The sequence below is a fragment of the Marmota flaviventris genome, chromosome 10 (assembly GCF_047511675.1).
Source record: "Marmota flaviventris isolate mMarFla1 chromosome 10, mMarFla1.hap1, whole genome shotgun sequence".
Lineage (NCBI taxonomy): Eukaryota > Metazoa > Chordata > Mammalia > Rodentia > Sciuridae > Marmota > Marmota flaviventris.
Window position 1 is genome coordinate 104400821 of NC_092507.1, and position 26325 is coordinate 104427145.

Here is a 26325-nt window from a genome sequence, read left to right on the forward strand (position 1 = left end):
GTAAAACTGTTTTTTTTATTTAAGGGAACTTAAAAGAAACAGGATTAAAATTGTGGAAGGTCTTACATTCCAAGGGCTTGACTCCTTAAGATCTTTGAAAATGCAGCGGAATGGAATTAGCAAACTTAAGGATGGAGCATTTTTTGGTTTGAATAATATGGAAGAATTGTAAGTACTGAGAATTAGTATAGAGGATTTTAAGGAAAGGAGTCTTTCTGGGACTTTTTTGTACCAAATGGTTAAGATAGTTGTTTTGGGCTGGGGATGTGACTCAATGGTCAAGGGCCCTTGAGTTCAATCCTCAGTACCAATAAATAAATAAATAGATAGATAGATAAATAAATAAAGTTGCTTTAATTATACAGTAATTAGTAATTTCTCAAATTAGTAATTTCTCAGTTCTTTGATGAAATAAGTATACTTAAAGCTCTGTATGTCTGTGTGTTGGGGATTGAACCCAGGGTCTCACACATGCTAAATACACACTCAATCACTGAGCTGCACCCTCAGTTTTCACACAAAGCTTTTTATTGGGAGGTGGGCAGGGATTGAACTTGGGGGCACTCAACCACTTAGCCACATCCCCAGCCCTATTTTGTATTTTATTTAGAGATACGGTCTTACTGAGTTGCTTAGCCGAGGCTGGCTTTGAACTCGCAAATCTCCTGCCTCAGCCTCCTGAGTGCACCGCTGTGCCCAGCCACACAAAGCTTTTAAGTTTTGTAGGCTTACTGGCATTTTTGTCATCATTCTTACAAACTTCTTATGTAAAAAGTTTGTATTCCCAAATTCTTTGAGGAAAATTATCGGAATTCATCTGTGAAAGCACGATCAAGGCTTGCCCTAGGAGAAAATGCCCGTTTATGAGGCAGCTCTGCAAATTTTAGAGCAGGGGGTGGTCTGACTGTTGAAACAGTTTAACAGTTTAATGGTTTTGGCAGCTGGCATGGGGTGCTTTCTGATTGGTGGGTAAGGATCATGTGAGTCAGCAGGACTCACCATTGGACGGCTCTTCTTGGGGGATGGGGAGGTTAGTCTTTGGAGCCCGGGGACTCCCAACAATCTGGAATACAAGTATTATACCACTTAGCTTGTTGGTTTTGTAGATTTGATATTTAGACAATCTTAATACGTTCTAGCACTGAATCTTAAGATAATATTTATTGAATAGGATTTATTGTATCACTTGGGTTGAGCAAAGGTATATGTTTTTCTGAGAAAGACTTATTGAAGATTTAAAACTATACTTCTATTGACATGCTTTGTTTTGAAATATTCTCTTTTCTCTAATTCTGCAGAGAACTAGAACACAATAATCTTACACGAGTGAACAAGGGGTGGTTGTATGGCTTACGAATGTTACAGCAGCTGTATGTGAGCCAGAACGCTATTGAAAGAATCAGCCCTGATGCATGGGAGTTCTGCCAAAGACTATCTGAACTGTAAGTGTTGGATGGTATTTTTTTTGGAGGCTGTGAGACTAGAATAGTTGGAATAAATCATTTCCATGGCCAGTAATGAGATCTAACAAACATTCTTTGTTGAAAACTCTAAATTTACCATGTAAATATAGTAAGAATTTGTAAGTTGAACCAAAATACAATGAATTCCTTACCTTCTACGTTTCCTGTTTTTAGTGATTTGTCTTATAATCAGCTGACTCGCCTGGATGAATCTGCCTTTGTGGGTCTGAGTTTACTGGAGAGATTGAATTTAGGAGATAACAGAGTCACTCACATTGATGATGGTGTGTTTAGGTTTCTTTCCAATCTTCAGACACTGTAAGTTTATCCATTCTTGTTTAAAATGAAATAAAACAAGTTAATTCAGTCCACTAATCAGGGGATCTATTTATGTATGTTATATTTTTATATTTTGTCCTTCCCTCAGCCCATGATAGGAATAATAATCTTATTTGTCTTGGTATCCATAGATAAAACTTTTCCTATCATGAGAAGTTCATTTTATATTTTAATTCTGAGTTAACACATAAATAGTAAAGCCTGTCTTATAGAACCAGTTGCTGTGTTATAAAACATAGTTGCTGGGGTCAAGAATGCAGTCATTTTCTTCTTTCTCTGACTTTGGCTGTATATCAGTTCTCATTCTGAGAAATGCAGGATGTATAGTGGGAGCAGTTCTTTTTGTTCTGTTACTGTTTGTTGCATGACTTTCGGCAGAAGAAACTAACAATTATTATCTGTAAGTACCAGGAACTTTCAGATACTAGGTTGTTACTGTTCTTTTCCATATTAGGTGGCTGAGGACTGAGAGATGAAAATGATTTGTTTAAAGTCATATAATTTATAAACGTTTGGATCAGGATTAGAACCCAGGTCTATTTGACATAAAAGCTCATGTATTTTATTATGAAATGAACAAAATCACTTAGCTTTTCCTGGGTATGTTTTTGTTTCTTTCTTCATATATGAAAGAAGAATTTAGAATTAAGTGGTTGCTAAAGGCAGTTTCAACCTGAAAATCCTGTGGTTCTGTAAGTTAAATGTTTTGCCTTCATGGAATATAATTTTATTGAATGAAGAGGTATTTTAATGAAATATAGCATTCTCAAGACATACAGTAGAATAAGAGAAAACAGAGTAATTAGTAGAATTTATAGATTAAGAAAAAAATTTTTTTAGGGGATATGGGGATTGAATTCAGGGCCTCTCACATGCTAGGCAAACACTCTACCACTGAGCTACATCCCCAGGTCTTTGTCTTGCATTTTGAGACAGAGGTCTCAATAAGTTGCCCAGCTGGCTTCCCACTTAACGATCCTCCTCCCTCAGCCTCACAAGTAGGTGGGATTACAGGTGTGGGCCTCCACACTCTACAGAGTTTGTAGATTGTTAATAGTTTTTGAATAGGGGACTTTATGGTCATTAGTTTCACCATTGAGGATTTCAGAAAAGAAGTAGACTCACATCTGTGAGACCTAGCCATCAATGAGAAGGAAACAGGATAATTTTGTGAAGATGTTTGTATACATGCACAGGTGTGTATGTGTTTGTGTGTGTGTGTGTATATATATATATATATATATATATGTATGTATCAAAAGCGATTAAAGATAAATATATTTTTTTTCAGAGAGAGAGAGAGAGAGAGAAAATTTTTTAATATTTACTTTTTTTTTTAGTTTTCGGCGGACATAACATCTTCATTTGTATGTGGTGCTGAGGATCGAACCCAGCACCACATGCATGCCAGGCAAGCACGCTACCGCTTGAGCCACATCCCCAGCCCAATATATATATACATATTTTAACTTTGTTCAGAATTGTCCTTGAAAAGTAAAAAATTAATTTAAAAAATTAATTTCCTTTTATACTCCTTTTTTCTGTATTATCAGAGGTGAAACTAGATTAGTGCAAATTCAGAAATTTATATCAGATGCAGTTGCAGCTTTTTGATAATTCAAAGGATGGCAAACAGATTGTTTCAGTCTACTGCTGATGATTACTTTTAGATTTTAAAGTTTAGGGGCTAGGTGCAGTGTTGCATGCCTGTAATCCTTGTTTCTCAGGAGGCTGAGGCAGGAGGATCGTGAGTTCAAAGCCAGCCTTAGCAATTTAGCAAGGGCCTAAGCAACTCAGCAAGACCCTGGTTCTAAATAAAGTATAAAAAAGGGCTAGGGCTGTGGCTCAATGGTTAAGTGCCCCTGGGTACCCCCAAATTAAAGTTTAAGAAAGTAATTGAGGAAGTACGTGGTTGTCTAATGCCTCACAGAGATAGTTATGGCAGAATGAAGGATCAAATCTGAGAAACTCTGGCTTTTAGCCCAATGCTTTTGAAAGAGTAGGTATAGGACTGGGATTGTGGCTCAGCGGTAGAGCACCTGCCTAGCATGGGCGGGACCCGGGTTCTATCCTCAGCACCACATAAAAATAAAGGCATTGTGTTGTGTCCATCTACACCAAAAAATAAATATTAAAAAAAAAAGAGTAGGTATATTTGTTACTCAATTTTGTGCATGATTTCTCTTAATTGTGGAGAGGGTAAAGTCCTACCTGAGGAGTAGAGCCACTGGTGCTTTCAGTGTTTACTCCTTAGTAAAATAAAATGAACTCTGTTAGCATTTCATTTTAAGTAAAGATGGGTAACCAAGAAAAGGGATCTACTACCTCCTTATTGTTATTCATACAGCTTTATGTCTTACAAAGCAGAAAGCTTTGTGCTTTATTTTTATTATAAAATGGCCTAAGGAAGCAAAAGTGATTAAATATTTTAAACTGATATTTCTTTTATCAGCACATGATGTGGTATAATTGCATCTCCCAGCTGAGAATGGAGCAGTAGATTTTAAAAGATCCATAGTTGTTTTTTTTTTTCTAAAAAAAAAATAGTGATTCTTCTACACACGGGTATATCATTCTTGGTTCCCAGAGGGTGTGCTTAATTGCTCTTGAGCTGTAAAGCTCTATATTGATATTATTCTTTGTCAGCCATTTTAAGTTTAAGGGCCCAGGGAAAGCCTTGGGTCACCCAGAAATCCCATTATTCTGAATCATATCCCTTGTATCTTGAAACTCTCCTTCTTTGGCAGGAACCTATCCATAATTTTTTCTTTTTTAGTTGTCAATGGACCTTTATTTTATTTATTCATATGCGGTGCTGAGAGTCGAACCCAGGGCCTCACATGTGCTAGGCAAGTGCTCTGCCACTGAGCCACAGTCTCAGCCCTATAATTTTAAATATGTTAACACAATTAGATACTGTTAGCTAGGAAGATTAGTGCTATTAGCAGGATGCCCAGCTTAATTCTTAGCTTATGAGAATCAGGTATTGCATGTTTATACAGATACACCTTTAAAGTATAATTGGGTCTTCATTATAAATAACTGTTAAAATAAGGACATGTACCTTAACATTGTCTTGCTAGGATCCCGCTCAATGGCATGATGACCGTGTGGACTAACATAACTTGTATTTTCCTGAAAATTTTCTAGAGACTTAAGAAACAATGAAATTTCATGGGCCATAGAAGATGCTAGTGAAGCCTTTGCTGGACTCACAAGTCTTACTAAATTGTATGTATTTATATAAAAGTGTCTTTTCAAGAACCAGTTGTAAATGTGATTGGATTTTGATATGGTCAGAAATTCTGAACCTTCTGGCCCCTCTGCTAATGAAAGGAGCTTTGTTATTTATCAAGTAGTTTTTTTTTTTTTTTTTTAGGCTGCCAAAATTTTTATTCAGATATTAAAGCATTTTGAGTAATAACTTATCCCACATCTCATTAAAAAGGGATATGGAGCTACATTTTTTTTTTTATTAGTTGCTCAAGATAATACAATGATCTTGACATATCATACATTTGATTCAAATAGGGTATGAATTCTCATTTTTCCACGTGTACAGATTGCAGGATCACATTGGTCAAGTAGTTTGTTTTTAATGGGGCATTTTTTGTTAGCAAAGCATTCCTATGAGCACTTAGAGAAGTTACTTATAGAACTTGAATTTCTATTCAAGTAAAAGAGATCACTGAGAAACTATAGTTGAACAGGAAGTGTGTTTAATCAAGTGAAATTTTTATAAGTTAATTCATCTAGAAGAAGGAAAGAAGATTGTCTCATGTTGATTTTAGATCTTCCATGAGAAGAGTTTCTCCAAATGTTTACACTGGCTTAATTTCTTTGGCCTGATGATCTTTTGTTAAAGAGTGAGAAATGGGAAATTTAACCTATTTAATCATAAGAAAACTGCCAGTTTCTTAGTGGCCAGGATGGTTGTTCAGAAGTATTTCATTGAACTCCAGCATCTTAATAATAGAAGCTTGGATTGATTAATAAGTTCATAAGTTCTTAAAAATGCTTGTTCTAATCAAATTCTACACTCTGAATATGTGCAGTTTTTTGTTTATCAATTATACTTCAATAAAGCTGTTAAAATATTTAAAAAATGCATATTAAGTTTATTTTCACCTTTTAAAGGTAAATGTCTAATGAATATAATTTTATTTCAGAATCTTACAAGGAAATCAGATTAAGTCAATTACAAAGAAAGCATTCGTTGGTCTTGAATCCCTTGAGCATTTGTAAGTTTTGCATAATTTACTCACTATATACATAATCTTCACTGTTAGTAGAGACTGTCACAAGCATTTAAAGTATTTATATAAGCCTAGTGTGGTGGTATACACCTGTAATACCTGTGATTTAGGAGGTGGAAGCAGAGAGGCTCACAAGTTCCAGGCCATCAGTAGTGAAACTCTGTTTCAAATAAAAATGAAGGGCTGGGGGCCATAGTTCGGTGGTAAAGCATCTCTGGATTTAACCCTCAGTACAAAAAGAAAAACAACAACAATAACAACAACAAAAAGTCAAGTGTTTATGTAACTTAATTGTAGAAATGTGACTGGCAATGTTTCATTTCTCTTCATTTCAGAGATTTGAACAACAATGCTATAATGTCTATCCAAGAAAATGCTTTTTCTCAGACTCACTTGAAAGAACTGTAAGTAACTTAAGTGTTTTCTTTTATAAATTTTAAAAAATCACCAGATTACTATCCATGCTTGTGCTTTTTTTTTTTTTTTAATGCTTGTGCTTTGAAGTGTGATGAAGGTGACCCAAATGTTTCCAAAAGTGTGCCATTCAGGCAGGAAAAAGAAAGTGTAATACTCGATTATTTTAGTGCCTACCTATAATTTAAAAATAATCAGTGCAAAGTTCAGAATGTGTGACACTAAGACCTTCTCTTTTTGCTTGTGCTCATAATTAGGAAATCTTAGCACTGCTCCCTGTGCTTTATGTATGTGTCCTACTGTTTTTTTTTTTTTTTCCTTCAGTTTTTGACTACCAGAAGCATGTTTCCCAATTCTTATCCTTTGGGTGTGTTAAAATTAAGGAATCAATGTGATTTTGTCCTTTAATTTGTGAGTTGAACTAAGCTTTTGTTGTAATTGTCAGAAAGGATGTCTTTACTCTGTTCAAATTACTAAAATGTTCAAATACTATTAATAGTTGCAATAGAAAAATTTATTTTATATTCTTTTTCATTCATGATTTCTTTTATTGGTTTAGAGATTTCCTGGGGGTGGGAATGGCTAGTTGGGCATTAGTATTAATTATAATCTCTGATGATTTGAATATGCAGCCAGATGTCAGAACCACTGGACTCTAGCCATTTATTTTGCCTTGTCTGGAAGCTACACATAGGATTGTCTGGGTACCAGAACTGATTCATAATAAGATAATGATAGAAATTCAAAGTAAGCTTTTATGAAACTTAGAATAATTTGACATTACTGAGACACTTTTGTTGTAGTTTATGTAATTATTGGTTTATAGTGGACTGGGAATTTTGAAAAGCGGTTCTGGACACAATTTGAGATAAAATGGAAACGTGAGTTTTTGTACTTTATGGGTTCAAATTCTTGCCGTATTCTTTACAGCCTATGACAGTGGGCATATATTGTCCAGCCTGAGACTCGGTGTCTCTTCTCAAAATGGAAATAGCACTTCCCTCAGGGTTATATGAAAATAAAATGAGATAATTTGTTTAGTAAAATTTTCTTTATCTACTGTGTAAGGTACTGTTCTGGATGCTGAAAGCATAATAATAAACAAAGCGAAGTATTCTTATATAAATTTTACTAAGAAAGATAAATAATAAATCAGTAGATGGAGAATATCCCATCAGGTAATAAATTTTTCTTAAGAAAAATAAAACCAGGTTAGAGGTGTGGGGATTGACAGGGATTACTATTTTAGATAAAGTAGTGAGAGGAGTCTCTTGTGAAAATTCAGCATTTGAACATGGATCTTAATGAAATGAAGCAGCAAAACATGTAAATATTGAATGAAGGGCTTTCTGGGCAGGGAGGAATAAATGAAATGGGGTCAAAGAGAAAAGCAGGAGCCAGATCATGTGTGTCCTAATAGGCTATGAGGAATGAGGATTTTTCTTTTTTCTAAATGCCTGAGGAAACTTTGAAGGTTTTTGAGAAAATGCTGAGCATAAAGTCTGGCACATAAGAAAAGTTGAATAGGTAATATTAACCATAAAAATTTAAATATTATGGAAATCATTTTCTGTTAGATTAAAAAAAAGTTTTGGGGGGTAGTGGAATATCTTGATATTTTAAATTATTTTTCCTAGCCTTAGTTAACTTGTTAGGACACAGCTTACTGCAAATAACTTTTATCTCTGTTTTGAATGCCAGTAAGAAAAGTTTGACAATTGTTATAAGAACCCAATTTAAGAAATAATTTCGATAGTAGCTGAAAGCAAATATTGTAGTTTCAATCTTCAGAGTTTCATTTAGTAATTTAGAGTTGTCATAAAGATTTTGCTTGACCAAACTTTAGTCAGGTTCTTCAATCTCATAGGATTGTGTACTTTTATGTAAAATCAGTTTTACCAGTTGCTAAACCAGTTTAGCAGTAACCTGTCCAGTTAACGTGGTTAACCTAGGGTACCCTTGATAGCTGATCAGGTTTCTCAGGTTTTTTGTTCTAAATCATTTCCCAGATGATGTCTGATTGCCCTGGCCTGTCTTCAGCAAGAATCCTGTTAGGTTGGTTTAGCCAAAAATCCCCTTCCCCCTTCTTCTCCTTCTACTTCTTCTAGTTCCCCACCCTTTCTCTATACTTCTTAATAATTTTCCATTTACTGACCCCATCTACTTCTTGGCTATAAAATCCCCAATTGCCCATGCTTATTTACAGTTGAACCTAGTTATCTCTCCCTCTTTGCAAAATCCTGCTGCATTATTCTCTATACCTATCGAAATGGTCTTGAATATCAAGTCTGCTTTACCATGATGCTTTAACAAGTATCATTGAGTAACTTTTTCTTTAACAGTTTTGGTGCTGTGGCTCGGATAGGATCAGATTCATCATTGGACCCCCGGACCTCTCACCCAGGACCCCAAGTGTACTCCTTGAAGCCTTTGTTTTCATTCCTGACTGATTGATCGGGGATCCAATGGTGAGTCAGACTGGTCAACCATTGCTCCGGACAAATGTCCGTTGAAGCTGGTAAGGAGAGATTTTGATTCTTAAGAGTCTGATACTTTAGGAAGCTGGGATGAATGCCAGACTTCTTTTGAATGGTATCTGCTAGACTGGAAGGTCTTCTTTCTGGCTGTCTTTCCCTTGGGTATTATTCCCTTGCTGCCTGGGCTGGAAATCCTTCCTGGCACTCTGAGAGGTCTGACTGTTCCCCCTATTGGATTCAGTCTGTCCTATGTGAACCTTTCTGTCACCTGACTTACTTCTTGAATCCTCTGCCGATTATGTGCTCTGCTAATTCTGTCTACCTCCTTCTTGTTGGAACTTCATTGGCCTCTTTGGGAAGCTTAAGAGGCTCCTCTAAACTTCTCACTTCTCATTGCTGTTGTTCTCCTTTCTCTTTAACCACCTTTAATTTTCTCTCCATTTCCCTAGAGTCATTTGATAGGCTCCCCTGCAAATCCCTACTTCCTATATCCTTCAGTCCACTTCTGTTAGACCTTTTCTTTCCCACGGTCCCATGGTAGCCTCTCAATCACTTGAACTCTGCCTTCCTGTCCTCCATTGGGGGCTCTCAAGGGATAAGAGACCATAGAAATAGCCTCTTGAGGCTGAAAACAAAAATGGCTGAATGAAAATAGAATAAATATTTTATTTATACTCAGATGGGCTTTAGAGATACTCTGATAGTCCCTAGATATCTCTTTAGCCGCCATAAGATCATGTATCAAGCAAAAGAAAATCTTAAATGTCTCCTTCACAAATATAACAATTCCCCTCATCTACAAGGGATATGTCCCAAGACCCACAGTGGATGCTTGAAATGAGGATTGTACCAAACCTATCTATACTGTACTTTTTCTTATATGTCTTGCAACATTGTCACATAGTACCAAAGTTTGTCTGTCCTTCCATGTTTATGACCTGGTGCCTCCTTTGCATCGTTATTCTTGTGCTCTGAGACATTATCAAGTAATATAGGGATTACTTGAACACAAGTACCATGATAACACGGTTGATATGATAACTTAAGATGACTACTAAGTGGATAGCATATACAGTGTGGATACACTACACAAAGGGATGATTCATGTCCTGGTTGGAACAATGGGAAATTTTATCATGCTATACACAATGGCACAGAATTTAAAATTCATGAATTGTTTCTTTCTGGATTTTTCTATGTAATATTTTTGACTATGGGTAACAAACTGGAAAGTAAAACCATAGATAAGAAGGTGGACTACTGTATTGGTAAACAGGTGATTTTTATCCATTTTTGTCAGAAACGTAACTTAGTGGGTTTTCTTTTTTTGGTGCTGGGAATTGAACCTAGGGCCTTCTGCATGCTGAACATGAGCTCTGCCACTGAGCTTTACTCCTGGCCTGTAGTTTTGTTTTTTAATTTTTTTTTTTTTTTTTTTTACAATGCCAGAGATCAAACGCAGGGCCTCCTCATCTAAGCAAGGAGCTATGTCCACAGCCCTCTACAATATTTTTAATGCTTGCCTTTATCAGCAGAAAAGATAATGAAGATGATAGACTAGCTTTATTTAATGTCTCATGAAATTTTTACGAACAGTTGAAGCATAATTGTTAAGTAAATTAAGTAGATATAAGTGGAATAAAAGTTTATAAATGAACTTTTAACAATAATTATGTTTTTTTAAAAATTTTTATTTATTTTTTTTAGTCATACATGACAGTAGTATGCATTTTGACATATAATACGTACATGGAATGTACATACATCAATCAAATTGTCTATTCTATTCTACTGCCCTTCCTATCCTCCCTACTCCTCCCCTCCTCTCCCATCCTTTCTCTCTATCCAATCTAATGTGACACACTTTTTTTAAAAATTTTTCTCATTATATCATATATGTATTCTGTATAACAGTGAGGTTCTCCTTCCATCTTCTGTGTAACTCCCCTTCTCCCTCTTTTTCCCTCCCACCTCTCTTCCCTATTTAGTGGTAGTCTTCTTCTCATGCTCTTCCTCCCTATCCCATTTTGAGTCACCCCCCTTATATCAGAGAAGACATTCAGCATTTGTTTTCAGGGATTGGCTAACTTCACTTAGCATAATCTGCTCTAATGCCATCCATTTCCCTGCAAATGCCATGATTTTATTATTTTTTAGTGCTGAGTGATATTCCATTGTGTATAAATGCCACATTTTTTTAATCCATTCATCTATTGAAGGACATCTAGGTTGGTTCCACATTCTAGCTATTGTGAATTGTGCTGCTATAAACATTGATGTGGCTGTGTCCCAGTAGTATGCTCTTCTTAGGTCTTTTGGGTACTACTTGAAAATAGTTTGAAAAACCTGTTTGGTATCTTAAAACATTAAAGCTGTACCATTGCCGGGCATGGTGGCACTCAGCATTTTGGGAGGCTGAGACAGGAGGCTCACGAGTTCAAAGCCAGCCTCATCATTGGCGAGGCTGTAAGCAACTCAGTGACCCTGTCTCTAAATTAAAGATACAAAATAGGGTGGAGATGCAGTTCAGTGGTCGAGTGCCCCTGAGTTCAATCCCCTGTACCTCCCCGCCCCCCCAAAAATGCTGTACTGCTAAGTAAATGGTTATTTATTGAATATGTAGATCATTTACCAAACTGAGATATCAATTGCTGAATATAAGTCTAAATTTATCTACTTTTGGCTTTTTAAATTTTATAGAAAACCAGGTATATTTGGATTTATTAAAAATGTGACCTGTACAACTCTGATTAAGCATATGCTTCTAAAAATTATAACAAGATATATTCATAAATCTTAATTTATAGAATATTGGTGTATTGCAGTTTACCTTTTTTATTTCCTAGTTTTCATTAGAAATAAAGATTATGAAGAGTCAGCAATTCTAATTAATTTATGCAAATGAATAATGGTAAGAAAATGTGTAAGATATGAAGATATAGTTCATTGAGGGAAAAAATAATTTATGTTAGTATGGAGATTGTTGTTATTTATTTTTTTGCAGTGCTGGGAACTTTACAAATAAGCTACATCCCTAATCCCTTTTTATTTTAAATAGGGGACAAGAACTGAATGGATATAGGAGGTTGGGATGAGACAGAATTATCTCATGTGGTTAAACTGTCTACAATTGAATGATTTATTATTATAATGGGAGGTGTGTGTTTGTCTCTGACTCTGTCTCGTCTGTCTCTCTTTCTCCCTCCCCCTGTCTCCGGTCCTGGGGATTGAACCTAGGGATATTCTATCACTGAACTATATCCTCAGTTATTTTTTCAAAATTTGAGACTGAGTCTTGTTAGATTGCTTAGGGTCTTGCTAAATTGCTGAGGCTGGCCTGGAATTTGAGATTTTCCTGCCTCAGCCTCTTGGATCTCTGGAATTATAGGCTTGTACCAACACATCTGGCTTATAAAGGTTTTATTTATTTATTTGGTACTGGGGATTGAACCCAGGGGTACTTTACCATTGAGCTAATCCCCTACTTTTTTGTTTTACTTTTTATTTTGAGATAGTGTCTTGCCGAGTTGCTAAGAACTTTGCTCAATTGCTGAAGTTGGCCTTAAACTTGTGATCCTCCTGTCTGAGTCTCTCAAGTAGCTGGGATTACTGGCATGTACCACTGCATCTGGCCTTATAATTTTTTTTTTAAACTTTTTTTTTAAATTTTTTTTTTACTTGTAACTGGACACAATATCTTTATTATATTTATTTATTTTTATGTGGTGCTGAGACTCGAACCCAGGGCCTCACATGTGCTAGGTGAGCGCTTTACCGCTGAGCCACAACCCCAGCCCCTTTATTAACAGTTTTTAAAAGAAGCTTTAATGTCAGTAGTGCATCTGTGAAAAATTAAATCTAATTTTATTTTAGCAAAGATATGTTTTCTTGCATTTTTGGTCTGCTCTTTTATTTTTTCCCTAGTTGCTGGGGATGGAACTCGGGGCCTCAACACTAAGAATGGGCTGTACCACTGATATACTTGTAGCCCTTTTGGTATGCCATGGTAGGGATTGAATCCAGGGGCACTTCACCACTGAGCCACCAAACTGTGTCCCAGCCCTTTTTTTCCCATTTTGATACAGGGTTTTGCTAAGTTGCTGAGGCTGTCTTTGAACTTCTGGGCTGTAGTGATTCTTCTGCTTCAGCCTCTTGAGTATTTGGGACTAACAAAATATACCATGGCACCTGGCTCTTCCTGGAAAATCTTAAAGCATTTTTCTCTATATAAAAATAGGTTTATTTGGTATGTTTAGTTATGTAGGAAATGTTAAATAAAAAGTGATGCTAAGGTTATATTTTTATGTTATGTATCCTAGTAATATAAGTACTTGAGAAGTTGTATAAAGTTCATAGAAATTTGTCAGAACTCTACTGTTCATGATATATTTGCCATAATGTTATCGGTCATAATTTTGGTATGTTGTATGCCACAGAAATAACTGTTTACTCATTATCTTTAACTATGATCATTCTTAGTCCTGTGCATTCATAAACAATTATTGATTTATTCTGACATTTTCCTGAAGGCATTTTCAAAGAATTGTAATCTAAAAGTGCTTTGTATTCAGAGGTTCATGGGAAGGACTGACAGAAACACATTTCTGATAATCATACTGATAATCATACTGGTAATAATTGGACTGAATAAGATTTTCAGAAATCTAATGAAGGAATTTTATGAAACTGTTCCTTCACATGGTTTTATGAAACTGTTAGCCCAAGATCAAGTAGAACAAGAATTAATTACCTGGGACTGAAGGAACTCATAAAGTATAATGACGTTTTTTGTTAATGTTCTATTTTCGGATTTAAGGCACTCTTTTTGTTTTCTCTTAGCTATCTATAACTTAAAACAATTTGCTGAAGTGTGTCTTTGTGAACAACAAGGAAATAATTCCTTTTTCTCCTTTCCTCATCTCTCCAGAATTCAGGAGCTTAGAGAGTATTCTTATTTTCCTAGTAATATTATTATTTGTATAAATTCAATAGGAATATGTTCTTGTAACAGGATGCAATTGAAAACATTGATTATATTACCAGCGATTTGACTGGAATATCATTTGACAATGATGTATAAAATCAGATCTGACCAGACAGCTTTAACAAAAGAACCAACGCTGACTTTATAAGCCCTGGAACTTAAAGTGCCTGTTGGAAATACTGGCCTGGTGGTACCTTGCTTATGGGGTTCCTGTCTTTGGGCCTCATAATTGAGCAAGGTTCCTTTTGGCAGTCCTGGAAATTTCAGAGTATTTTGACACCCTCAAGAAGAAAAGAATTCCTTCAAATCTAAAGACTGAAGGAAAAGTCTGGTGATGAGTTTCTGACTTGGCTCTGTGGATTTGAGAGGCTTTTAAAAGGCTAATCTGGAGCCTGAGAGAGTGTAGTGGGAGTGCCTGCCTAGTGTGCAAGAGGCCCTGGGTTTGATTGATCTCCAACATGACAAAAAACATAAAGTCTAATCTGAGATTCTTAGAAAAATTCCAGCAAAGCAAATTTAAAAAGCCTTGTGGTCAGTTACCGTTCTTGCTGCACCTATGTAGACATTCAGGCCAAATCTCAAAAGTAACTATAGCTTATTTTATTTTGTAAATAAGAGTGAAGTATTTATATAGAGAGAAATCTTTGTTTCAGTGGAAAAGTATGGTACACCCTGTGGATTCTACCAGTTCATTTTGCTAGTTCTTCTAAATTCCCAGTTCCTCTTATTTCCTCCAATATCTGGCTGTACCTCTCCAAGTTGGTGCTCCAGTTTTTCCCACCCTTCTGACTAGTGGGTAGGCATAACTAAAACAGACCTTTTCCGCAAAGCCTTCTAAATTGAAGCGGGATGACTTAATAGAAATTTCAGAGAAATCAGCAAATGGATCATGTATATAGCCTACCTTCATGCCTGTTATTGTGAATCACTCAAAAAGTTCACTTTAATAGCTGGTGACATTAACAGAGACAATCTGTAAACCAGGAAAATCTGTAAAATTGTCTGGCTTGTCCTAACTTCACCTGAAGGTGCTTTGAACCCACTATCTAGTAGAAGTCTTTTCAACTGACTCTCCTCTGGACCTAAAAAAATGAGTTTATGGCTAGTTGTGTTGGTTCACACTTTCAATCCCAGTGATTTGGAGGTCGAGGGAGGAGGATTACAAGTTTGAAGCCAGCCTCAGCAACTTAGACCCTGTCTCAAAAAGTAAAAAGAGCTGGTTATGTTGCTTGATGGTAAATTACCCCTGGGTTTAATCCCCAATACTGCAAAAAGAAAAAAACAAACTGAATTTCTAGTTTAACCATTAGCCTCTGTTTTTCAATTTCATAGAAATCTCCCTCATTAAATGCCTGACTGCTCATACCACCTAGCAAATACTCTTTACTCCTGGGTCCCAGCAGATGATTCAGCTGGTCCTTAGTGAACAGAAGGTGACAGAATGAAAAAAAATGACCCATATTGTTCAAAGGAAAGAAAGACATCTCTTTTTTTCCTTGAACACAAGGGAATGCTGACTTTAATGAATATTATTGAGTAATTTTTTTTCTCTGACAGTTTTCTTTTTATTTTGTTTTTTTGGTACAGGGAATTGAACCCAGTGGTACTTAACCACTAAGCCACATCCCCAGTCCTTTTTATATTTTATAGAGACAGGGTCTTGCTAAGTTGCTGAGGCTGGCTTTGAACTCACAAGATCCTCCTGCCACAGCCTCCCCAGCTGCTGGGATTATAGGTGTGTGCCAGTGTGCCTGGCCTGACAGTTGATTTGAACAAACTGTTATAGTAACTCTGGTGAAAAAAATTTTTAATTGCAAAGCTTTGGTTGCTTTTTGGTTACTTGAAATCTTCAATTACAATACTTTTTTCTTTTTTTGTACTGGGGATTGAACGCAGGGGCGCTTAACCACCAAGCTACATCCCCAGCCCTTTTTATTTTTTGAGACAAGGTCTCACCAAGTTGCTGAGGCTGGCTTTGAACTTGTGATCCTTCTGCCTCAACTTCAAGAGCTGCTTGGGTTTACAGATGTGCACTACTGTGCCTGGCTATACTACTTTTTAGGTCAACATTTATTAAAATCTGTGCTTTTTAGTATTACTTGCATTGCTTTTTATGAATATATTTAGGTAGATGAAAGAGTTACATATAAATTGAAAAACAGTTTTCATTACAATTATACACTTATAGTAGAAAAATTATAAAATACAGTTAAACCAAGAAGGAGAGAAGGAGTCCTGAATCCTCACTACTCAAAGACCTGTTAATATTTTGGTGTGTATTTCAAACACTTACTGGGAGAATGCAGTATACTCTATTAGGTGCTTGTGTACAGTGTCAGTATGTGAAGGATGGAAAGCAAAAGAAATACAAGTGAAGAAACTACTGTGAATTAAGTATTTTATGTGGCCAGGTACTGTGCTAAATGCTTTATTAAAAATTATTTTTTGAGGTAAACATTCTCATTTTCATTTTCCAGAAATAAAAACTGGGATTTTGGAGCATGTAGTATGTTGTCTAAGGTTGGTCGTGGAGTTAGGATATGAGCCCAGTTTATATTATACCTAAGAAAACATAAACCAAACCATGTCACTCCTCTAAGCCTTTCAGTGTCTTCCTGATACCTTGAGGGCTGAAAAAGTAAAACTGAAGTTATTTTTAGTTGTAGATGGACACAATACTTTTGTTTATTTAAGGTTTTTTGTTTGTTTGTTTTTTGTTTTTTAAGTGTGATGCTGGGGATCAAATCCAGTACCTCATGTGCGAGGCAACTGCTCTACCACTTAGCCTCAGCCCCAGCCCTGAAGTTCTTTCATTAGTTTATTTACTTTGGGGTACTGGGATTGAACCCAGTGTTACCTTACCACTGAGCTACTTTCCCAGCCCTTTTCATTTTGAGACAGGATCTCACCAAGTTGCTTGGGGCCTTGCTAAGTTGGAGCTGGCCTCAGACTTGTGATCCTTCTGCCTCAGTCTCTTGAGTAGCTGGGATTACAGGTGAGCATCACTGTGCCTGGCTCCTTTCGTTAGTTTATAATGCACTTATTCCCAGCCCAGCCCTCTGACTTCATTCCTGTCACTATCCCTTTGCTTTATACTAGATGATCTCCTTGCCTTTTTGGGGGGATGTGAGGGGCTCGTGGTCTTGCTATGTTGCCCAGGCTGGTCTTAAATGCCTAGGCTCAAGGGATCCTCCTTCCTTGGTTTCCTGAGTGCGCGACTATAGGTGAGTGTCACCACACCCAGCTGGCCTCGTTGATTTTGGTAGAGCAAACTAAGCTTATCTGCCTCAAGGCCTTTGCATATGGTTTCCTCTATCTGGGTGGGATACTCTTAAGTCAGATCTTTGCACCATCTGCCCTTTCACCACTTTCAGGTCTTTGACCAACTGCCATCTCTTCAAAAAACTTTTCCTGACTACTTTATCTAAACTAATAGCTTCTGTCTCTTATGTCTTTGCCTAGCTTTGTTTTTCTTCATGGCACTTAACACTTTTCTGACATTGTATTTTGCATTTATTTATTGCTAATTTGACTCTAGATAAATGCAAAAGCTCTATGAGGAGTTTGTGCCCAAGCCTAGAACAGTGCCTGGCATATAGTGATAGACTCTCAAATATTTCTCTATGAATGAATGAATGCATGCATGCATGAAAAGTACTTAAAAATTCTTAAATGCAAAAGGGAACTATGGTTTGTTTAGTTAAAATTACCCTTGAAATATGGATTTTTGAGTTACCCTTAAACACTCTGTGGAACAGACTTGTAGATACTTTATACCAGACTTTAAACCTAGATGAAGATTATGATCATACACACAAAGCAGGTTACAATCTCAAAATTATTTGCTTTCCTTTCTTCTAAGTCATCAGGAGATTTAAGAGGTCATGGAGAATGGTGATTTTTCAGATATGTGTTATACTCCTATTGTAGGTCATAAATCATATTTTAGTGGCTCTTAGTCTAAGTTGCAGTACACATTACCATAGGGCAGAAGTATTTTTAGTTTTGATGAAATTTGGAAATAATTATATACTCTTTACAGCAAAGATCTCTCACTGTTCTAAAATACATAGTGAACCTTTGCCCTCTTTTCAAAATTTTCAAAAATTTAAACCTCAGAAGTTTAAAAGGGACAATGAATGCCCTCTATTTTGATTCACCAGTTATTATTATTATTTATTTTTTTGCCACATTTATCTGTTTCCCTTCTTCCTCTTGTTGGCTCTGGGACTTGTTCTCACTTTTGCTTCCTTGCCACACACATGGATATTTGTATACACAATTGTTCTGTGTGTGTGACCATTTAAAAGCTGTAGACATCATAACACCAGTGTTTAGAAATAGTTCACAAATTTCCCTGTTGTCAAAAAATGTCCTTTTTAGATGTATTTTTTTCCAGTTAAGAATCATATTGGGCTGGGGCTGTAGCTCAGTTGTAGAGTACCTGCCTTGCATGTGTGAGACACCACTACAGGTATGCACCACTACTTTTGACTTCCTCAGCACCACATAAAAATGAATAAATAACGATATTGTATTCATCTACAACTAAATAAATATATTTTTTAAATAATCATTTTATTGGGTTATAGTGGCTTTTTAGTCTTCTTTAAAATGGTTCCCTCGGGGCTGGGAATGTGGCTCACGCGGTAGCGTGCTCACCTGGCATGTGCGGGACGCTAGGTTCGATACTCAGCACCACATAAAAATAAAATAAAGATGTGTCCACCGAAAACTAAAAATAAATATTTAAAAAAATGGTTCCCTTGCTGTTGTTTCCCCCTTTTTGATGTTCTTCACTTTTAGGATTAGATTCAGATTAAACATTTTGGCAAGAAAAATGCATGAAGGTTTTAATACTGAAGAAACTTATATTGAAAAGTAAAACAAAGGGTACTTTTCCTCTTTTTTCTGCAGGATTCTAAACACAAGCAGTTTGCTCTGTGACTGTCATTTGAAGTGGTTACTTCAATGGCTGGTTGATAATAACTTTCATCATTCTGTAAATGTGAGCTGTGCACATCCTGAATGGCTAGCAGGGCAAAGCATCCTGAATGTGGACCTGAAAGATTTTGTCTGTGGTTTGTATTTTTGTCTTAAAATTTTATATATTACTTATTTAACTGTATTAACAGAATTAAAAAGAAAAGAACCACTAGCTTTCCCATTAGCATATCTATTTCCATTTTTCTGTGTTATTCTCTAACCTGGGTTTCAGTGATTATATTTTAATAATCAGAGGTTAAATTTTGTGTTCTTTTATTTAATATTTCATTAGCAGTTTTTCCCTCTGTCATCTTACTTGTTTTTTCAGTGCTAGGAATCAAACCTAGAGCCTTGTACATCACTCTACCACTGAGCTATGTGCCCCAGTCCACCTCTGTATATTCTTTATTTTTTTGAGATAGGTCTCACTATGTTGCCCAGGCTATCCTTGAATCTGGGCTTAAGTGATCCTTCTGCCGAATCAATAAGTATGATTTTTTTTTTTTTTTTTACATGAATACTTATTGTAGATCTTGAAAAGTGTCACAGGTATTCTAAAAAAAAGAAAGAACACTAGTTGTGTTGTGACCAGCAGTGTATGTCGTCATCAGCAATGCTGTAATTATACATGTACAGCAAGTTTTATGTATAATAAGGTACTGATTTCATGTGCTGTATTTTTAAGTGCAGATTTTTAAGACTGAAGGATTTTTTTTTTAAGACTTGGATTTTTTTTTTCTTGAGGGGATAGACATAGACAAGGTGTCTTGATTTTAATACTTATAATTTCTGGTATAAATCTTTTTCAACTTGGAAATTTTGCCTTTACATTCAAATTTCCTTTAAAGTAGAAGGTATGATTCTTAACTTCACATGGAACAGTCATCCCTCAGCTTCCACAGGGGTTTGCTTCCAAGATCCTTGGATGTTTCAGTCCTTCATATAAAATGATATAGTATTTGCATATAAATGCAATATCTGCATATTAATTAACTCTAAATTACTTAAGATACCTAATGTGATATAAATGCTATGTAAATAATTATACTGTTTTATCTAAGGAATAATTTTAGGAATAAGAACAAAAGTCTGTACATGTTCAGAACAAAATAATTTTTTCCTGTTATTATTTATTTTTTGGTACTGGGGATTGAACCCAGGGGCATTTTATCACTGAGGTATATCCCCAGCCCCTATTTTAATTTTGAGACAGGGTCTTGCTAAGTTGCTTAGGGACTCGCTAAGTTGCTGAGGCTGGCTTCAAACTTGAAATCTTCCTGCCTTACCCTCCGTATTGCTAGGATTATAGGTGTGCACCACTACTTTTGACTTCCTCTGTTATTTTAATTCTTCCGTTGGTTGAATTCTTGGATGCAAAGCTCTTGGATATAGAGGGATGACTTTAGTACATCTGTGTTGCGTACCAGTAGTGTTTGTGTTCATTTGAGTACTTTTGTTTTGCCAGATCTAATTTTACAATCTACTTAATGATACTTGGGGTACTTGCAAGTTCAGGTCCACAAAATACTTCCATTGTTTTTACAAATTTTAAAGAAGGAAACAAAGAATCTAATAAAGACTAAATTCTGCATATGTTGCTGCACATTTCTTTTTGATTTTAGTAATTAAATGTAGACATATCTCTTATATTCTATCATTCTGCATATCACTTTTATACGGTGAAATATTATTCAGTAAAGATAATAAAGTTAAGAATTCATATGCAAACCTCTCTGAATCAACCCAGTAGCGTTACAGTTTATAAATCTATAGTTGATTAGTCAGTCCTACACTAATCTTTAGTTGTACATTTGACATACTTGGATTTTTTTTCACTATTTTAATGTTGTGAGTATTCACAGAGTACTGCCAAGTATTTTGTATTATTGATGGTACTCTGTGAAATAGAATAGTACATATCCCCATTTTCTATATTGGCATGGAAAGGGTAATAGTTATAATATATGTAATATATAATAAGAAAGGGATAATAGAATTAGAACTTGTCTTGAAATTCTAATCTAAGGTTTCTTTTTTTCTCCGCTAACCTGGTAATGCTTAAGAAATACATTATAGGCACATAAGTGTCATGGATAGTAAAAAACTGGATCCTTACGTCAGGAGCCTGAGTTCCTGTCTAGGTTCTGCCAGTGATTTAATGACTTTGAGCAAGCCATTTACTTGCTTATTTACAGAAAATACTTTCCTGTAATGTTTCCCCCATCTTTAAACAAAGGAGTTGGACATCAGCTCTATAATCTTTTTCAACTTTAATATGCCACTGTATAAATAGAACTCACAGTTTTACGGTATTTGTTTTAAAATTGAATCTAAAGAAGTACAAGTAAATAATTAACATGTCTACTACTGCATTTTTCCCCCCTCAGATGATTTTCTCAAGCCACAGATAAGGACACATCCTGAATCCACAGTTGCTCTAAGAGGAGTTAATGTGTCTCTGACATGTACTGCAGTGAGTAGCAGTGATTCACCCATGTCCACTGTGTGGCGCAAAAATAGTGAAATCCTATATGATGTGGATATTGAGAATTTTGTTCGTTACCGGCAGCAAGCTGGAGAAGCTCTGGAATATACTAGTATTTTACATCTTTTCAATGTGAATTTCACAGATGAAGGAAAATACCAGTGTATTGTTACTAATCATTTTGGTTCCAATTATTCTCAAAAAGCCAAACTGATAGTGAATGGTAAGGAATTATGTTCCTTGACTATATTTAGTTTAGATTGGTATTATTGTCTAAATTAGTTACAAAGAATCATTTTTTAAATTAATGCTCTTCTTTCTGTGGTTGGAAAAAAAAAAACTTCAGGATAGCTTTATCTATTGCCTATTATGTTGTATAAGTGTCACATTTTAGACTTTATGCAACCAAAAAATGTATTTGTCTTCTGTGTTTCTTAGATTTTTAAAGACCTATTTTTTTTTTTTTTAAATATGCAGTTTCCTTGACCACTGTGTTGATGTTAGTTTAGGAAGCACCATTTAACTTCATACATATGAGAGTATTATTAAATATCAAGTTCTGAAATATGGAGTTCAGAAATGTTTGTGGCCTTCTGCTTTCCCTAATCCCATCAGGAAAATCACAAGGCATGTCAGATATTCTAGAAGAGTTAGTTGTCACTGTGCTCTAAATACTCTGAGTTTCTGAGAGGAAAGATGGCTTCTAAAGTTGTATTGACTGTCAATCCAGAGAGAATGTCTTCTCAAAGAAATGCATCATTTCAACAATTGATATTTTGCCTGTCAGATTGGCATGTTGTGTATATTTTTCCCTCTCCTGACTTTTTTCTTAATGATCTTTCTTGGAACAGAGATGCCATCTTTTCTGAAAACTCCAATGGATCTGACTATCCGCACTGGTGCCATGGCCAGATTAGAATGTGCTGCAGAGGGGCACCCTGTACCTCAGATTTCCTGGCAGAAAGATGGTGGTACTGACTTTCCTGCGGCTCGAGAAAGACGCATGCACGTCATGCCTGAGGATGATGTCTTCTTCATTGCCAATGTGAAAATAGAAGACATGGGAATCTATAGTTGCATGGCGCAAAATATAGCAGGAGGCCTCTCAGCAAATGCCTCTCTAACAGTTTTAGGTACATTAACTGCTTCAAGTATCCCTACTATTTTGGGAGCTTTTAAGAGCTGATTTTGTTTTGCAAATTATTATTATTTTGCAAAATAATTTTGAGATTTCAGTTGTGATTTTTTACCTTTGTTATTATTTTGTCACTTTATTTAAGTTATGTCAGCCTAGGATATTAGTGGGTTAGATAACTGAAATCTTGGGAAATGCTGAGGGCAGAATTAGGGTTCTTTATCTCATAAATCGAAAATTCAAATCCCTTAATTTTATGTCTCCCTCTGTAATTTTTCTACTTTGTGTATTTTATTAACTTTTCAGAAAGCTCACATTACAAGTCCTACTGTTTTTCTTAGAAATGTTCTAGCCATTCTCTAATGCTCCACATACTGTTTCACAAAGAACCTAAGATAATTTAATTATTTTCCCCTGTTAATTAAAAAATACAACATATAACCGTTGTATTAACTCATTAGATTTTCTGTTTTCCCCTCTATTGTGCTTCATAATCCTGTATTCTGGCAAAATGTTTTTTCTTCAAATATCTCCCTTACTAGAATTTTTATTTATTTTCTAATGAGTCCTATTCTCAAGTTTAAAGCAAATTCTTCTTTCTAGTTCTGTATTTCCCTAGATGGCAGGGTTTTTTAAAAGAAGTTTGTTAGATTTGTTACTTGTTTAATCAGAAAAATTAGTATTTTAAAATTTTAAGGTTACAGAAAATTTAGGTAAGTCACTCATATTTTAGCATATTCTAAACATTTTTAAAATTTATTTTTATGTAGTTAAGTATTTCTACCTTTTTTTAGTTTAATATTGTATTACAAGGATTACCTTGTCATTAAAAGAAAGTCTTCATAAAGAATCATGTGACTAATTATTTTCTTGAAGAGCGATTTTTAGATATGTCCTTATATTTTTAAATTGCAGTTGATTTTGTAATAAACTTCTTTGCATATAACTTTTTTAGTTTTTTGGGAGAGCATGCCCAAAGTAGAAATGTTGAGATGAAATTTAGGTTTTGGAGCTTCTGTTGTTTGTTTGTTGTTGTGCAGGGGAGTCAAACCCAGGACCTCGTACATACTAGACAAGCGCTCTACCACTGAGCTGTACCCCAGCCTCAATTTAAGTTTTTTTTTTTTTTTGGGGGGGGGTGTCTGAAACATATTCTAAGATAGAATTATAATAGAATTATTATATTAGAAGATTCTTTTATTATTATTAGTTGTTCAAAACATTACAAAGCCCTTGACATATCATATTTCATACATTTGATTCAAGTGGATTATGAATCTTTTTTAGAAGATTCTAATCTTCCCATCAGTCAAATTCAGTAGGATTTAGAGAATACAATTGCCTAACCTTTTTTTTTTTTTTTAAAAGAGAGAATTTTAATATTTATTTTTTTAGTTTTTGGCAGACACAACATCTTTGTTTGTATGTGGTGCTGAGGATCGAACCCGGGCCGCACGCATGCCAGGCGAGCGCGCTGCTGCTTGAGCCACATCCCCAGCCCCAACAATTGCCTAACTTGATATTTTAAATGTTTCCCTTTTAGAGACACCCTCATTTATTAGACCTCTGGAAGACAAGACAGTAACCCGAGGTGAAACGGCTGTATTACAGTGCATAGCTGGAGGAAGTCCTGCTCCACGCCTCAATTGGACTAAAGATGATGGACCACTGCTGGTGACAGAGAGACACTTCTTTGCTGCTGCCAACCAGCTTCTCATCATTGTAGATGCTGGACTAGAAGATGCCGGGAAATATACCTGTATCATGTCTAATACCCTTGGGACAGAACGTGGCCATATTTACCTAAATGTCATTTCATCCCCCAATTGTGACTCTTCTCAGAGTAGCATTGGGCATGAAGATGATGGCTGGACTACAGTTGGCATTGTCATCATTGTTGTGGTCTGCTGTGTTGTGGGCACCTCTTTAATCTGGGTCATTGTTATTTACCATATGAGAAGGAAAAATGAAGACTATAGTATCACAAACACAGGTGAGTGGTACCCAGATGGTATCTGTGACTTAATACTTGAGTCAAGAATGTAGTGCAGGGCTGGAGTTGTGGCTCAGTGGTAGAGCGTTGGCCTTGCAAGCATGAAGCACTGGGTTTGATCCTTAGCACCACATAAAAATAAATAAATAAAATGAAGATTGTGTCTATCTACAACTAAAAAAAAAAAATTTATAAAAAAAGAATGTAGAGTAGGATTTATTATTAAGTACAAAAACTTAGGAGCCTATGATACATTATACCTAATACAGGCATAAGGAAGTTTTTCTGTTAAAATTTCCAGTTTCCTTGATATAACAACCTATTTGAGGAATTAGTTCTATCATAGTTTTTCTGAAGGGGGACAGTGGTGCCCCTTTTTCCCCGCCCCTGGCCAGCTGTATCAGAGTAGAGCACATTGAGAAAATAGCCTTCAGAGTGTTGGCTTTAACCGTGTAACTTTATGTGAAAGTTACAGATGTCTTTTTTTTTTTTTTTAAACAGAGGAGCTCAATTTGCCTGCAGACATTCCTAGTTACTTGTCTTCCCAAGGAACACTGTCTGAGCCACAGGAAGGATACAGCAACTCTGAGGCAGGCAGTCACCAGCAGCTCATGCCTCCTGCCAGTGGATATATACACAAAGGCACTGATGGTAAGGATTTATGTTTATGCTTACCAACTTCAGCCTGTCCTGTCATTCATTTTTCAGTGTTCAATTTTCCCATTAACCTGAAGTAATATTTTATTTTTTACCTTTTGGTACCAGGGATTTAAACCAGGGCACTTTGCCACTGAGTTACAGCCCCAGTCTTTTTTATTTTTTACTTCAAGATAGGGCCTCGCTAAATTCTCAGGTTGGCTTCAAACTTGTGATCCTCCTGCCTTAGCCTCCCAAGTCCCTGGGATTACAGGTTCATACCACACCTGGCTCTGAGCAATATTTTAAAGTGAAAATATTTAGCTTCATGCAAAATAGGATAAAAGTTGACCAGAGTCTTAATAAAAGACTTTTCAGGGAGGAGCATTCCTCAGATCACATCCAAGGGAAGTTAGTGTCTCCTGCTAACATGTAGATAATCAGTAAAGTTTAAAGTGCAACAGTGTTCAAAGCTAGCCTCAGCAAGGATGAGGTGCTAAGCACCTCAGTGAGACCCCGTTTCTAGATAAAATACAAAATAGGGCTGGGGATGTGGCTGGTACAAAAAAATAAATAAATAAAGTACAACAGTGGTTCTCATTCATCATATAATGAAGAACATCAGAGAGAGATAAACATATCCTAATTAAATGGACCTGACTTCTCAATCCTACTTCTCACCCCTACTTCTCAGGACTCTTGTTTCCATAGGGAGTGCCAAAACATGGGGAGATGAATGAAGGAATAGAAAGACTGGATTTGATTCCGAGTTCTTCCTGTTTCTAGCTCTATGACTATGAACATATTACTTTAGATCTGCTCTTTACTTTATTAAACTTTTACTTCTATCACCACATGCTTGTCAGGCAGGACTTAGACTAGGGATAATTTTAGCAGTTAGTATTGCTAACCTCTTGACTTTTAAAAGTAACATGGTCTCTCATGAAGTAAAGTCATCCTAAACTCCTTGTTGTCTGCTTTAATTTGCTTAGGCTAAGCATGTATCTTGGCACAGTGCAAGCCCTGTCTTGGATCCCTTTGAACTTGACTTATCCGGGCTGGGCAGAGATGGTTTAACATAATATTCAAGAGTGTGGGCTCTAAAGCCAGAGTGCCTGGGTTTTTCACTCTGGCAACATTACTTCTGTCAAGTTACC

The 26325-nt window shown here is 35.9% G+C and overlaps 1 protein-coding gene across 3 annotated transcripts in view; it reads left to right on the plus strand.

Annotated features, from left to right (window-relative positions):
- The window catches only part of Lrig2 (leucine rich repeats and immunoglobulin like domains 2), a 159581-nt gene that overhangs the window by 122474 nt on the left and 10782 nt on the right, over positions 1–26325 (plus strand). For all 3 annotated transcript variants that reach the window (XM_071618209.1, XM_071618208.1, XM_071618210.1), the window contains 11 exons: positions 25–168; positions 1299–1442; positions 1638–1781; positions 4953–5033; positions 5972–6043; positions 6394–6462; positions 18851–19014; positions 21307–21627; positions 22256–22537; positions 24083–24532; positions 25034–25183. In XM_071618209.1, the coding sequence (XP_071474310.1) occupies positions 25–168; positions 1299–1442; positions 1638–1781; positions 4953–5033; positions 5972–6043; positions 6394–6462; positions 18851–19014; positions 21307–21627; positions 22256–22537; positions 24083–24532; positions 25034–25183 (2021 nt within the window). The remainder of the gene's footprint in view (positions 1–24; positions 169–1298; positions 1443–1637; positions 1782–4952; positions 5034–5971; positions 6044–6393; positions 6463–18850; positions 19015–21306; positions 21628–22255; positions 22538–24082; positions 24533–25033; positions 25184–26325) is intronic.